The 11,481-nt window shown below is 48.9% G+C and overlaps 5 protein-coding genes across 5 annotated transcripts; 2 read left to right on the top strand and 3 right to left on the bottom strand.

Moving 5' to 3' along the window:
* Nucleotides 1-1,074: 1,074 nt before the first annotated feature.
* On the bottom strand, nucleotides 1,075-3,418 carry BKA67DRAFT_571589 (fungal-specific transcription factor domain-containing protein). Its single transcript, XM_046103235.1, has 5 exons — nucleotides 3,284-3,418; nucleotides 3,102-3,230; nucleotides 2,410-3,052; nucleotides 1,842-2,360; nucleotides 1,075-1,790 (listed from the first exon to the last, which is right to left on the bottom strand). Exons 1-5 carry the CDS (start codon nucleotides 3,343-3,345, stop codon nucleotides 1,146-1,148), a joined length of 1,998 nt encoding a protein of 665 aa, XP_045955967.1. The 5' UTR covers nucleotides 3,346-3,418; the 3' UTR covers nucleotides 1,075-1,145.
* A 649-nt stretch (nucleotides 3,419-4,067) lies between these two features.
* On the top strand, nucleotides 4,068-5,796 carry BKA67DRAFT_334735 (putative MFS transporter). The gene is made up of 3 exons (XM_046096260.1): nucleotides 4,068-4,789; nucleotides 4,845-5,612; nucleotides 5,666-5,796. The coding sequence occupies exons 1-3, from the start codon at nucleotides 4,279-4,281 to the stop codon at nucleotides 5,737-5,739; spliced, it is 1,353 nt and encodes a 450-aa protein (XP_045955966.1). The 5' UTR covers nucleotides 4,068-4,278; the 3' UTR covers nucleotides 5,740-5,796.
* Nucleotides 5,797-6,027: 231 nt separating this feature from the next.
* On the top strand, nucleotides 6,028-7,069 carry BKA67DRAFT_660478 (uncharacterized protein; the record flags this gene model as incomplete). Its single annotated transcript, XM_046107635.1, has 4 exons — nucleotides 6,028-6,127; nucleotides 6,189-6,640; nucleotides 6,698-6,862; nucleotides 7,019-7,069. The coding sequence occupies 4 exons, from the start codon at nucleotides 6,028-6,030 to the stop codon at nucleotides 7,067-7,069; spliced, it is 768 nt and encodes a 255-aa protein (XP_045955965.1).
* Nucleotides 7,070-7,327: 258 nt separating this feature from the next.
* BKA67DRAFT_593501 (TfdA family taurine catabolism dioxygenase TauD) lies at nucleotides 7,328-8,587 on the bottom strand (the record flags this gene model as incomplete). The annotated part of the gene is made up of 2 exons (XM_046104953.1): nucleotides 7,328-8,358; nucleotides 8,491-8,587. The coding sequence occupies 2 exons, from the start codon at nucleotides 8,585-8,587 to the stop codon at nucleotides 7,328-7,330; spliced, it is 1,128 nt and encodes a 375-aa protein (XP_045955964.1).
* Nucleotides 8,588-9,962: 1,375 nt separating this feature from the next.
* On the bottom strand, nucleotides 9,963-11,325 carry BKA67DRAFT_537545 (uncharacterized protein; the record flags this gene model as incomplete). Its single annotated transcript, XM_046100342.1, has 4 exons — nucleotides 9,963-10,138; nucleotides 10,174-10,419; nucleotides 10,473-10,803; nucleotides 10,861-11,325. The coding sequence occupies 4 exons, from the start codon at nucleotides 11,323-11,325 to the stop codon at nucleotides 9,963-9,965; spliced, it is 1,218 nt and encodes a 405-aa protein (XP_045955963.1).
* Between the last annotated feature and the right edge of the window lie 156 nt (nucleotides 11,326-11,481).

The following is an 11,481-nucleotide window of genomic DNA, read 5'->3' as shown; positions in this document are numbered from 1 at the left end:
ACTGCCGTATCTAGTGTTGAGTCTCGCCACGCCGAAGGTAAAAAAAAAATCCAGCGAGGCCGTGGATCCGCCGGATCACTCGTTTACAGCTTGTTTACGCTGACCTATGAACCTCGACGCTCGACCAACGGGACGGATGCAATAGTAATCCATTTCCCCAGAAGCCAGACTCTCATGCATAGCTGTTCCTTTGGACAGTGAACTTCCGATTGCCGGCTTGTGAGATAGAGGCAATGTTGTGTTGAACTTCATCGTGAAAACTCTGGTTGTTGAGTAACGTTTACGTTATAGAGGCCCCACGGTGCAATGGCACGGACCGTAATGTGGTATAGGACAGAAATTCCCATACTCTGGTACGCGGCGAACTAGCCATTAGTCCACGAATTTGCTGAACCATCCTGCTCCGAAATGTCCTCTTTTTCAGGATCGAGCGCTATCGCGCCTGGGTCATGCCATGAAAATTGTGCTCAAATGCGGCGAACCCGGGGTCACTGACTCATGTTGTTGATCTGTCGACCACCACACCACTAAGGTTAGAAGATCGCCACAATAACGGACCCCGAATTCCGGGGTTTAGAGACGGTATTGTCACCACTTCGTCACGATTAGAGTTCGTTCCTGCCTGGTCAGCACAGGACTCACATAATGTAATAGCTTAGCAACTTGGATTACTCAAACCATGCCACTCTGCTACTGAAGGTTCTGCGACCGGTGGCATGTAGCCAGGGACAGACATTAACAGCCCACTTGGATTGCCCCATTTGTCATAGCGCTGCCTTGGAGCATATTGGAGTACAGGATTACTGATTTGATCAGCCCCGAATCCGGGGAAGCGCCAAGCCTCACCTCAGATCCACGAAATGCTTGAAGTCTAGACCCTGAGAATGTTATATATCGGTTTTGTGAACCCAGAGAAGACTATTGGCTCATTTGTTGAGTCTGAGGGGGCCAAGTGGCGCATACAAAAGTTCACGAAAGTCATAGTTGATTCCCAGCAGGCTTCCACTAACATATGAATAACCTCGGAAACCACTGGATTTATATCTCTTTCTATGGATGACTAATGGTATGGTTTGGGATAAGATGGGTTGTCGCATGGAGACCAGTGAATGCTCGGGTATATGCGACTTACTGGTCATCAGCTCTCAGCCTTCTGGCCAATAGAAGCCATCGAGCTCATGATGCAGGAGTGAGAGATCCATTTGCTGGAAGTTTGGATCGGTTTGCGCAAGGAACGCTTGCATTGACGGTTCGGCTAAGGCCATACCTGCTGTCATATTATACGTGGTACTTGATGATGCATAAGGCAGGCCTATTCCGTTGAAATTGGGAACCGTAATGTCCAAGCCATCGACGTCATTTACATCGGAGATATGTTCAGAATCCTCGATTCTATTCATGCATGCTTTCATTGACTCGAGATGACGAGAAAATTCTACAGCTGCACAATTCCCGTTACCTTTCAAGTCGGTGAGCAACTGTAGAGATAGCTCAAAATCGTCACGGTCTTTCGATGACCCAGGTGCATTCAGTAGACTCGATACAGCCAGAATTGTTGCGACAGAGAAAAGGTTGAGTGTATCGAAGTAATCGAACGTAAAGAAGGAGCCGTCTACCCACGAATCCATCAATAGGGAGTGCGAGTGTCTGGCACATCGCACACATGCATCGGTCAGTGCCTGCGCGTTGTCAGGGATGACTGGGGTGGATTGGCTCGTAGTTGATGTCTTCGTTCCTCGATGAGCCCTGAGCACATACAGGGCTACAGGGCGAGTGGCGACGATCATGCACTATCTTGATAAGCAATAGCAAATGTACATCATCTCTCAATCTACACATACCTGATTAAAAGAGAGCAGTAACGCCCTTGTAGGTCCTGAAGTTGCCTTTGTAAACCTTTGCCCTTCGGTGTCAAACAACCCTTCAAGTTTATGAAACCAGTCTTGGAGGTCTTTGAGTGCCTGCTGTACTCGTTGCAAGAATGAATCATTCTGTAGCTTTCTTCCATAGAGCAGCGTTGTGATCTGTCCTGTCAATTTGACAAGCTTGATTCTATTGACAAGATCGCTCGCTTCCGTAAAATCTTCCTTGCTGTCAATAGGCATGTCTACGCTGGAAGGTAGGTCGACCTGAATCTCATCGTCTTGTATCGAGAATGGTTGACTTAGACGAGCTGCTAGAAGTCTATCGAATTCGTATGCGGTCCACCAGACTCTTCTGCGATGTTCTATCAAGATTCTGTCGCTCAATTGCGACTCAGGCACGTTCAAGTGCAGGCCCATGATCAGGCCTTGTCGGACAGCCGAACCAGCTAGACACCAAGCAGAATGCCGCCTGTTGCAAAGCAGGTTATAAAGGGACTATATATCGTTAGTTGCATGATTTCCAGCTTGGGCAGTTTGATTTTACCAGAAGAAGTAATACTTCTATGGAGTCGTGGCTTGGCCGCTCATTTACTACTTGTTGAGCTTTGTTCGCTTGGGCAAAATACGCCAGGCCGGGAAAATTGTCTCTACTGCCGGATCGTGCTGTATACATCTCCCCAAGCGCCAACAGAGCCCAAATCTTTGAGGTGAGAAGGACATCCAATACAGCTGGTTGATGAAGGAACCTCTCCAGAGTGGCAAAGACAACACTTTTGAGAACAATATGATAGTGCTGGGAAACTACTCTGATGGCAGCCTTCATAAGAAACCGCGCTCTGCCGCGAGTTGGTGGTTGGCAAGATGATGCACCCAGTATTGCCATGGTACTGTCAGCTGGAAATGAGACCCTCTGGATATGCTTGAAAGACCCATCGGATAATGTTTGGCAGAAGCGGGTTGCAAAAGCAGCATCGGCAGCTTCGCCGATCAAAATAGGGATATCGGGTGTATCGTGGAACCAAGGTCTATCGCCAAAGAGAGGATTTTGGATTGGGCCATCCGTCTGTTCTTGTCTTCCGGAACCTGTACGGGACCTTTCATTTTCAACATTGTCGTCCTTTCGGGGCAAATTACTTCCTTCTAGCCGGCGAAGTTTCTCGTTCTCGGCGAGTAAATCTTCCAGGTAGCTGCAACATGTTACTTAAGTAATTCAAGGAAAACTAGACTGTCACGTACTTCTGGCTCACTCTCAGTTGCCGATCCCGCTTGGGAAATGTGCACTCAGCTTCACTCCCAGATTGTATGCAATTAGAGCAGGGCTGTTCCCCTGAGCATTTGACTTTTCGTGAATGGCACTTCGAACATCTGTGTCACCTCGTCAATAATATCTTCTGTACGCTCAACACATGTGTTCTTACGCTGTCGGCTTGCCACGTAATTCTGCCAATTGCTCTGCACTGCGCAACGCTCGTCTGTTCATTATGTTCGGTGTAACTTACACAATGCCGAGTAGTGGGGTCAAGCATGGTGAAAGATTCTGAGCTCGCGAATAAGGGTGCTGCAAATAACCTCAAGAGCGTTATTCCCATTAGCGCCGGTATCGGAACGCTCCGATTGCGTCGGCCAGTGAGCAGATAAGCCGAGCTGTCTTGTCGGATGCTTATATTTCAACGGATCCTTTACGGCGTCACGTCATGGCGACATGGTCAAGACGATGACGATGAACCTGTCCAGGAATGAAGATCTAGTTCCAGTTACTTCAGCCAAAGACAAAATACTTATCTCAAAGTGCCCACCAACAAAAATTACGTTCATGAGCAAGTGGAGCAGAAAAAAATCCATGAAGATTTCAATTAATTCCCAACAGGCTTTCACTGACATAATACAAAATAACATCGAAAGCAACCAAATTCAATGCGCTAATGGGATAGGGATAACATGGGTAATCGCAGGCAGACCAGTGAATTCTCGAGTTCATGCGACTTCATGAATTTCTATATCGATAGCTTGCCTGGAAAAAGTATAATGTTCAGGTCCTGCTCATGCGAGAAAATCAGAACTCCATTGTCTTCAGTGTATCTAGTCGTCAATTGGTGCTGTTCACGCTGTCTCTCAGTAGCTATCAGAAGCCTATACATAGAGTGGGCCAGAAGGCTAACAACTTTTCCAGTGCTCTCGGCAAGTTGACAGGGACACCGAAAGAGACCCACTCAGGTTGCAGAGATGATGTCCAACGTGCACAACCTTCTCCAAGAGGCATGGCCAGCACGAGCACATCTTCGGAGTATCCACACGGCTATGATAACCACCGGTTTTATAAAGGAGTTGATGGCCTGGCTTTCGAGCCGGGCTCGTCCCCCGATCTGCTGTGAATCTATTAGAAGCACTTGTAGCCTGTGGTCAGTCGTTCAACATGTTAGACCGTACACAGTCGGCTCCGAAAGATGCCACGGCACGTCCGTCCGCTAGGTCTGGTAAGGACCTCCCTACCTGGCGGAAGTACTTGATCCTTTTCGTTGTTAGCTGGATGACACTATGCGTCACATTCTCAAGTACCTCATTGCTCGTCGCGACACCAGAAATCTCAGAGGATCTATCGACTACCTCGGAGATCCTGAATGTAACGAACGCCGGCGTACTCATCGCAATGGGATTATCTTCGCTGATTTGGTCACCCCTCAGTGACATATTTGGACGGAGGCTGATTTACAATATCGCCATTTTCTTCCTCTTTGCCCCGTCGATCGGCACAGCGCTGGCGCCAAACATGGGGACGTTCACAGCTATGAGAATGGTTAGTGGCTTCACGGGGACCTACTTCATGGTCGCCGGACAGACGGTGATTGCCGATATATTCGAGCCCGTCGTTAGAGGCAGAGCGACTGGCTTTTTTATGGTTGGTAGTGTGGCAGGTCCCGCCTTCGGTAAGACTTCTTCGATCGTCTATTTCTCAGGCGGTCAACTCACAGCAAACTCTAGGTCCCTGTATTGGCGGTATCATAGTCACATTCAGTAATTGGCGAGCAGTCTACTGGCTACAAACAGCAATGAGCGGCCTCGGCTTCGTGCTTTCGATTCTGGTTATTCCCACGATCAGGAGAGAGACCGACTCAATCGAAGATGAGAAGAGGTCCCCATGGACGGCTTGCACAGTTCTTGAAAGATTTAATCCTCTTAGAGTCTTCAAGTTGTTACTTCGACCCAATATCCTTCTCGCCGATCTGACTTGTGGGCTACTTGCCTGCACCCAATATGGTTTACTCACATCAGTGCGACATGTCATCAACCCCCGATTTAATCTCACCACGCCGCTTGTTAGTGGTCTGATCTATATTGCTCCGGGTGTGGGATTTTTCGTGGGCAGCGTCGTAGGCGGGCGATTATCCGACCGCACCGTCAAGAACTATATTGTAAAGCGGGAGGGTACGCGGCTGCCAAAGGACCGACTAAACAGTGGTCTCGGTGGACTTTTTATCGTGCTCCCGATATCAATGCTTCTTTATGGCTGGAGTTTGCAGAAGGGTTTTGGTGGTTTGGCTTTGCCCATTGTGGCAGGCTTTTGGGTCGGTGTGGGACTCATGGGGACGTTCAATGCATTGAACACCTACACTGCAGAGGTTTCGCCAGCCGAAAAGGCCGAGGTGATATGTTCAAAATATATCGTGCAATACATCTTCGGCGCTGCCTGTACGGCTGCTGTAGTGCCATTGATCGACGCCATCGGCGTCGGTTGGGCGTTCACACTGTGTAAGTGCCAATGACCAAAATACGGCTTCTGAATGATGCTAACAATCTCCTAGTCGTTGCACTGGATATCCTTGGAGGCGTACTGGTGCTTTTTGTTGCCCGGCTAGGGCCAAAGACATGGGTTTGAGTTAGAAATGCATGATACCCAAATATAGACTGAGTGATATAGACATGAATTTACGACAATTTAGGAAATGTAACACTATTCCTCAACAATTGATTTGACTTGCTGGCTTTGGCACGATGGAGCGCTAGCGGCCGCCCACTGCTCACTGCTTCCTAAGCATTTTGACGTCCTAGTCCTCAGCCCTATGACTTCCCCTACTTCCTAAAAAGAAGGAAAAATCATGAATTTAGTTGGTTTACTTGCGCTTCTATTCCAGGAAATTTGTTCAGGGTGGTTAGTCAGTTCATGATGGGTCATTGGTTCGAAGGCCCTTTCCCGTTGGTTCCTACGCCATTCGCTGCTCTTCCAGCAGGGGAGAAGCAAGATGTCTGCAATGAGACCGCAACAGGTAAGTGTGCATCGCCGGCAGCCAAAAGTCCCAAAGGGGCAATCGCTTACAAGGGAAAAAGAAATGGCATTGGCCCACAACGTCCTCATCAGGGGCTTGAATTCAATTTACCATCAGGCACAATATGTCAGAGCTGAGGACCAGCGAGACTTCGTTGGCTACGCTAAGAACTTTGTGACCGTCTTGACGGTCCACCACGACTGTGAAGAGGAGTCGTTTTTCTTAGCAGTCGAAAAGATGACGGGCGAGGTTGGAGTCATGGAGCGAAACGCGGAACAACACCAGGTGTTTCATGGTGGCTTAGATAGCCTGCAAAACTACCTCACGCTGGTGGCAAATGGTGCAGAGGTGTACGATGGCGACATCATTGTAAGGATTATTGACGGGTTCGGCACGCCTTTGTCAGAGCACCTCAGTGAGGAGGTACAGTCCCTCGTAGAACTCAAAAGGTTTGGTCCTGAGAGGATGAAAGGTCTTGCAAATGCATTGAAAGCCGAAGGGCAGGCCAACTTGGTAAGTCTATGCTGCATCAACGTGTATATGATATTCCCTTACTAAGGCTCGTGGCAGAAAAAGATTGGCTTGCTAGGAGGCGTGGTCTATGCATTTCTCGGACACGATGCGACGTGGGAGAATGGTCTGTGGGCCGACTTTCCTCCTACGCCACCAGGATTGAAGCCATTGGTGATGAAAGGGCTCTATTATTGGCACTCTGCATGGTGGAAGTTCTCGCCAGTAAGTCATTCCTGATGTTTTGTCTTTTTCTCTACAATGTTCTCCGACTCTAGATTTACCCACGATTTCCTGCATACCTGTGATAATTTTTGTCGTTTGTTTCGGCATTTTTTCAAATCAACTCAAAGAAGTTATAGCTGACTCGGAATGTTGCAGTGCGACCAGAACTTTATGCCCAGATCTAAGCCATATGCAAGTCCAGAATAGAGGCTCACTCACTACCATCATCGTCTAGTCATCATTGGTGATTTACATCACAGATCCCAATCGAATTAGAACTTACAAATTCTGTTGCATAAGATTGAGTATATCAAGATGTACAAACCTGTAGGGACTAGACATCACGTTACGCGATTGAAAGTGAGGGTAATTTCTAAAAGCATTGATTTTGATTCTAAAAAAATACAAACATGTACGCTAAGACTAATACCGATTAACAAGAAACAATCAACTATTTCCCTGGTGTCAAGCAGTCACGCTCACCTCCAGAGGTCCTTCGGGCAAAAAGCTAGCAGCCACATTGCATTGCCGGAACAATCTGACCTCATCCTCTGCGAATGCACCGACGACCGAGTGAAGGACCCCACGGTTATGAAAGAGCACAAAGTCTCCTTCCTCCCAATCGTGAGCATACACCATCTTGGGTGCAATGCCCGGGCGTTGCAGACGATAGACAATCTCGCGGACCTTTTCCAGATCATCGATAACTGTGCCATCCTTCAGATGAATCTTTCGAACTGCTGAAGGATGCACTTGGACGGCAAGCTTTCCGGTAACTGGATTCCTCCAGCACATCGGTAGGATCTGAATCTTGTCCTCCTCGATTGGGGGGAGCTCGCTCATAGGGATTTCCTTGCCCTGAGAGATCATGCCCAGGCCGGTAGATCGTGCTTTGGCGGTTGACATCCAGATGTACGGGTGTGGAGCATACTCAATCTTGGAGGTGCGCACAAAGTCTTTATCTTCATCCGAGAGAATATCGTACATCGAGTATCCAGAAATGAAGGCAGTCGTTCCGAGAGGGACGTCTAATTCATCACCGGTGCCGTCATCGTAGCGACACGTTTGGCGCCGGCCGCCGGGGACTTTCACTGCGAGCAGCGTAGTGACGACAGGTGGAGCTAATCCATATAAGGCAGCATCAATGTGCCATCGATAGAAGCGGGAGTAATCTAGGTCATCCTCTGCGGGAACAGATGTTGCATGAAAAGTTTTATGGTGAGGATGTCGAAGCTGGATGTTCTTGAGACCCTCGTACTCGGCCACACGACCATTGCCAATCACCTGCACCTGAGGCTGATGGGGGATTGTCTTAAGATCGGGATGTAGTACGCTGCGCTTGGCATCAATAGTCTTGCCGTGGCCGTATGAAGTTGCGGCAGGGTCAAATCGGTTGGTCAACTCATACTGAGCCTTTGGCGATACGTGACTTTGGTTCTTAAAAACCACCACTTGGTTTCTAAACAGCGCATCGCGAATAACGTCAAAGTCGGCGTCTAACAGAACATCAGCCCCTGTACACGTCGTCGGAGAAATAATAGCTTACCGAGGAGGTTACCGATTTCACGGGTGGTCTCCCATTTTACAACATCATCAACTCATCATTTATTTGGTTGTTGGTTTCTTACCAGTAAGGTTCTCGATGTCTGCATTGCATACTTTGGCACCAAAGTTGACACCTGACGTCTTGGGGAAGACAAGAGGTTCCACGGTGATGCTAGACATTATGAGGTTCGTTGCTGTGTGATAACGGAAATTGCCTATAGTCTGGGTTTGTGGAATCTAGCGGCGGCGGTGTCCAGTGTCGCAAGGATTTTGTCGAGATGCTTTGATCTCAAACCGAGAGTGAGGGTTTGTTTCTTATATCTTGTTCAGAAGAACAATACCCGCTCACAATTTGCGGTTATGCGCGTTCGGGCTGTGGCGACTGATTGCCGGAAGCGGCCGCCGAGGCAGAATCGAAGTCGAAGAAAACGGCCTCGGAGGTATCAGAAGCAATTACCAGCCAATACAAGGGTCGCAAGTTATCTTGTGTCTTTGTAAATAATATCATGGACAACTGCTGGCTGAGCATACTAACCTAGTCGCAATACACTGGTGCAGGTATGGAATCGTTATCCTAAGCTTATCGTTAGCTTCGGGCGAGTTGCGAAAGTCTTCCGCTGGTGTTAGCCCCTATATTCCCACTCTGTCGTCTGGTAATACCAGTAGTGTGCCTTCGTTATGACAGGAATATCTGTGTGCAGTAGGAAATTTTTCATCCGCATTCAGCCGTATCCTGGGTCAATGAAGTGGCTGATATTATTATATCGTCACGAAAACTGTATTCGTTCTATGTATACAGTACGTTGTCTGTGGATTTCACTTTAGGTGTCACATAGAAGCACAGATCCGCCCAGTATGAAACTAATGAAACTAACGATTGCAATCCTATCCTATATTTTATTTGAATTTCTAGATAGCCTGACATAAGTGATAGAGGCGCAGAACAACGACGACGAAAAATTTAGCATCATAGTGTCTAGAAACATAGTTTTCGAACCTAAGACATTCTTTTTCGGGGCTTTACAGCAATCCAGGTACATATTGGCAGTGGTGAGTGCTGCTCATATTTCAAGCCTTGGCATCTTCTGCCCGAAGTGACGTATAAGACTAGTGCTCGAGGGAGCGACCGGCCCCCGTGCCCGACCCGCAAGCAACGCACTTTGCCAAGACGGAAGTCCACATCACTTGCAATCTTGTTATGGCTCATGTGATCTCTATTTTCTGTATACTATAGTCATTAGCTTTATGCACTGTCTTCTTCCGATGGGTTGAATTGTGCGGCCAAGAACCAGCTACCCCGATGCCACAGCTTCAGGCCTCAATAACCCCATGTTGGGCAAGCGTACATACATCCGTGTGCCGACCACGTATTGTAGCACAACGACTTATGACCGTCTTAATAAGAAATCAGATGGGTTAAACACGAGTTTGTGACTGTGAAAAATCGGCGAGACCTTATCCAAACTCCGGAGTGACATCCAAAAACACCTGTACCCGTCCTGTCCTGAAGTTGGTATCTAGCACACCTTTAGAAACCGAGTGCACGACCCAAACTCTAACGTCCACAACATATAGGCGCAGTGTCGAAGTCATGTTTTCGATCGTCGCAAGCTGAGCCCAAGCAGTCTTCTGTATCAATCGAAAAAGATGCATCTTTGAAAACAAGCCCTTCGATAAAATTGCGAGTCAGCCACTGCCATGCTATCGGCGCCTGGCCCGAGGCTTGGTTGACTGCTCTGAGTCATAGTCCAAATTTTGCGGCGTACGGTGCCGACTTCTGCCCGAAGATTCTGGCGGTGGTAGGTGGTGGCGGTCGTGACGACTCCTATGTGCCCTTCCGTCGTCTGCCGGGTGCTGCACTATATCTGCGTCTAAAACTCGATGGATAAGCTCTACATAGTCCTTGGAAGTCGCTGTTCCCAACGAACCACGATGGCTAGATCCGGCATGGCTCGACGCCTCCACATTTCCGGCTCTTATGGAGGCAGGTTTTCGCCGGCCATCGATTGACACTAGTTCCAAATCAGCATTCATAAAGGTCAGCACGGCCTCGGAGCAGTCGCACCTAGATCCTCGGTTGAATTGTCAGGATCATAGCTATATTCTGGATGCCCAACATGCTTCTGGAGCTTTTCTTGAACTTCGCGTCCAATGGCGAGGTCAGTCTCTAAGCCGGGCCGGATGCGAAACACGCAGTCCGGAACGCGATACACTCGTCCACGGTCGTTTACGGTGATTGTGTGCCTCAACTCAACTACGACCTTGGATTTTGAAATCTCTTTCAACCCACACCGCTCGACAATCGCCTGGGAGATGTAGCTCGTGTTTCCGTCCCTCTTCGCCGACCTCATCGGTTTCGAGTCATCATTCGGCAGGATTATCGCAATTGTGTTTGTCTGCGTTGAGGACGTATAAGCTGAGGAGCTACGGCGTCTGTGCTGCAGCTAACTTACTAGATCTTCCAGCGCTAGAGTGCTCAGGAGCCCTCCGTCTGTCAAAGACGGGGCCGACGTTCGCGAGCTCCTGCTCGACAGGACTTGTGACCTGCTATCAGTATGGGATGTACTTGCGGCCGCAGATTGACCACTGGCGGATCCATCGTATAGTGCGCGGTAATAGTCTATGCAGTCGCTAATGTAGAAGGGACAGACCTCACGCCCCTCCTTAAGCACAACGGGGAAGGCGGATACGCGGGTGTGCATCTCTTTGAGGTTTGTCTTGGGATCAGACTGGATGCGCCTGGCAATTGCGGTCTCGATGCTGTCAAGGACAGTGCCTTCATTCGCCTGGCCCGGAGTCTGATCCTCTCCTATCTTCGTAGACGGATCCCCCAGACGAGGAGGGCGTGGAGACTCGACGACATCTTCTACCGAAGAGTCCGGGTCCTGCTCAATCGCTGGTCGGGGCGACAGACTCATTTACGTTGGCGGTAAGACCACCGGGGCTATGGTGGACCTCGCTCGATCGATGTTACAACAGGAGCCAGTTGTGAGCGAGTGCGGCAGCGCAACATTCTCGGGGTTGTTGCGCCCTGGGCCTGTCTGCGGAAGGAAGCTGGAGACAGCGGTGTCCAA

The sequence above is a fragment of the Truncatella angustata genome, assembly GCF_020726525.1.
Source record: "Truncatella angustata strain MPI-SDFR-AT-0073 chromosome Unknown BKA67scaffold_6, whole genome shotgun sequence".
NCBI lineage: Eukaryota > Fungi > Ascomycota > Sordariomycetes > Amphisphaeriales > Sporocadaceae > Truncatella > Truncatella angustata.
The sequence above is the reverse complement of the archived record's forward strand: the minus strand, read 5'-3'. Positions and strand labels throughout refer to the sequence as shown.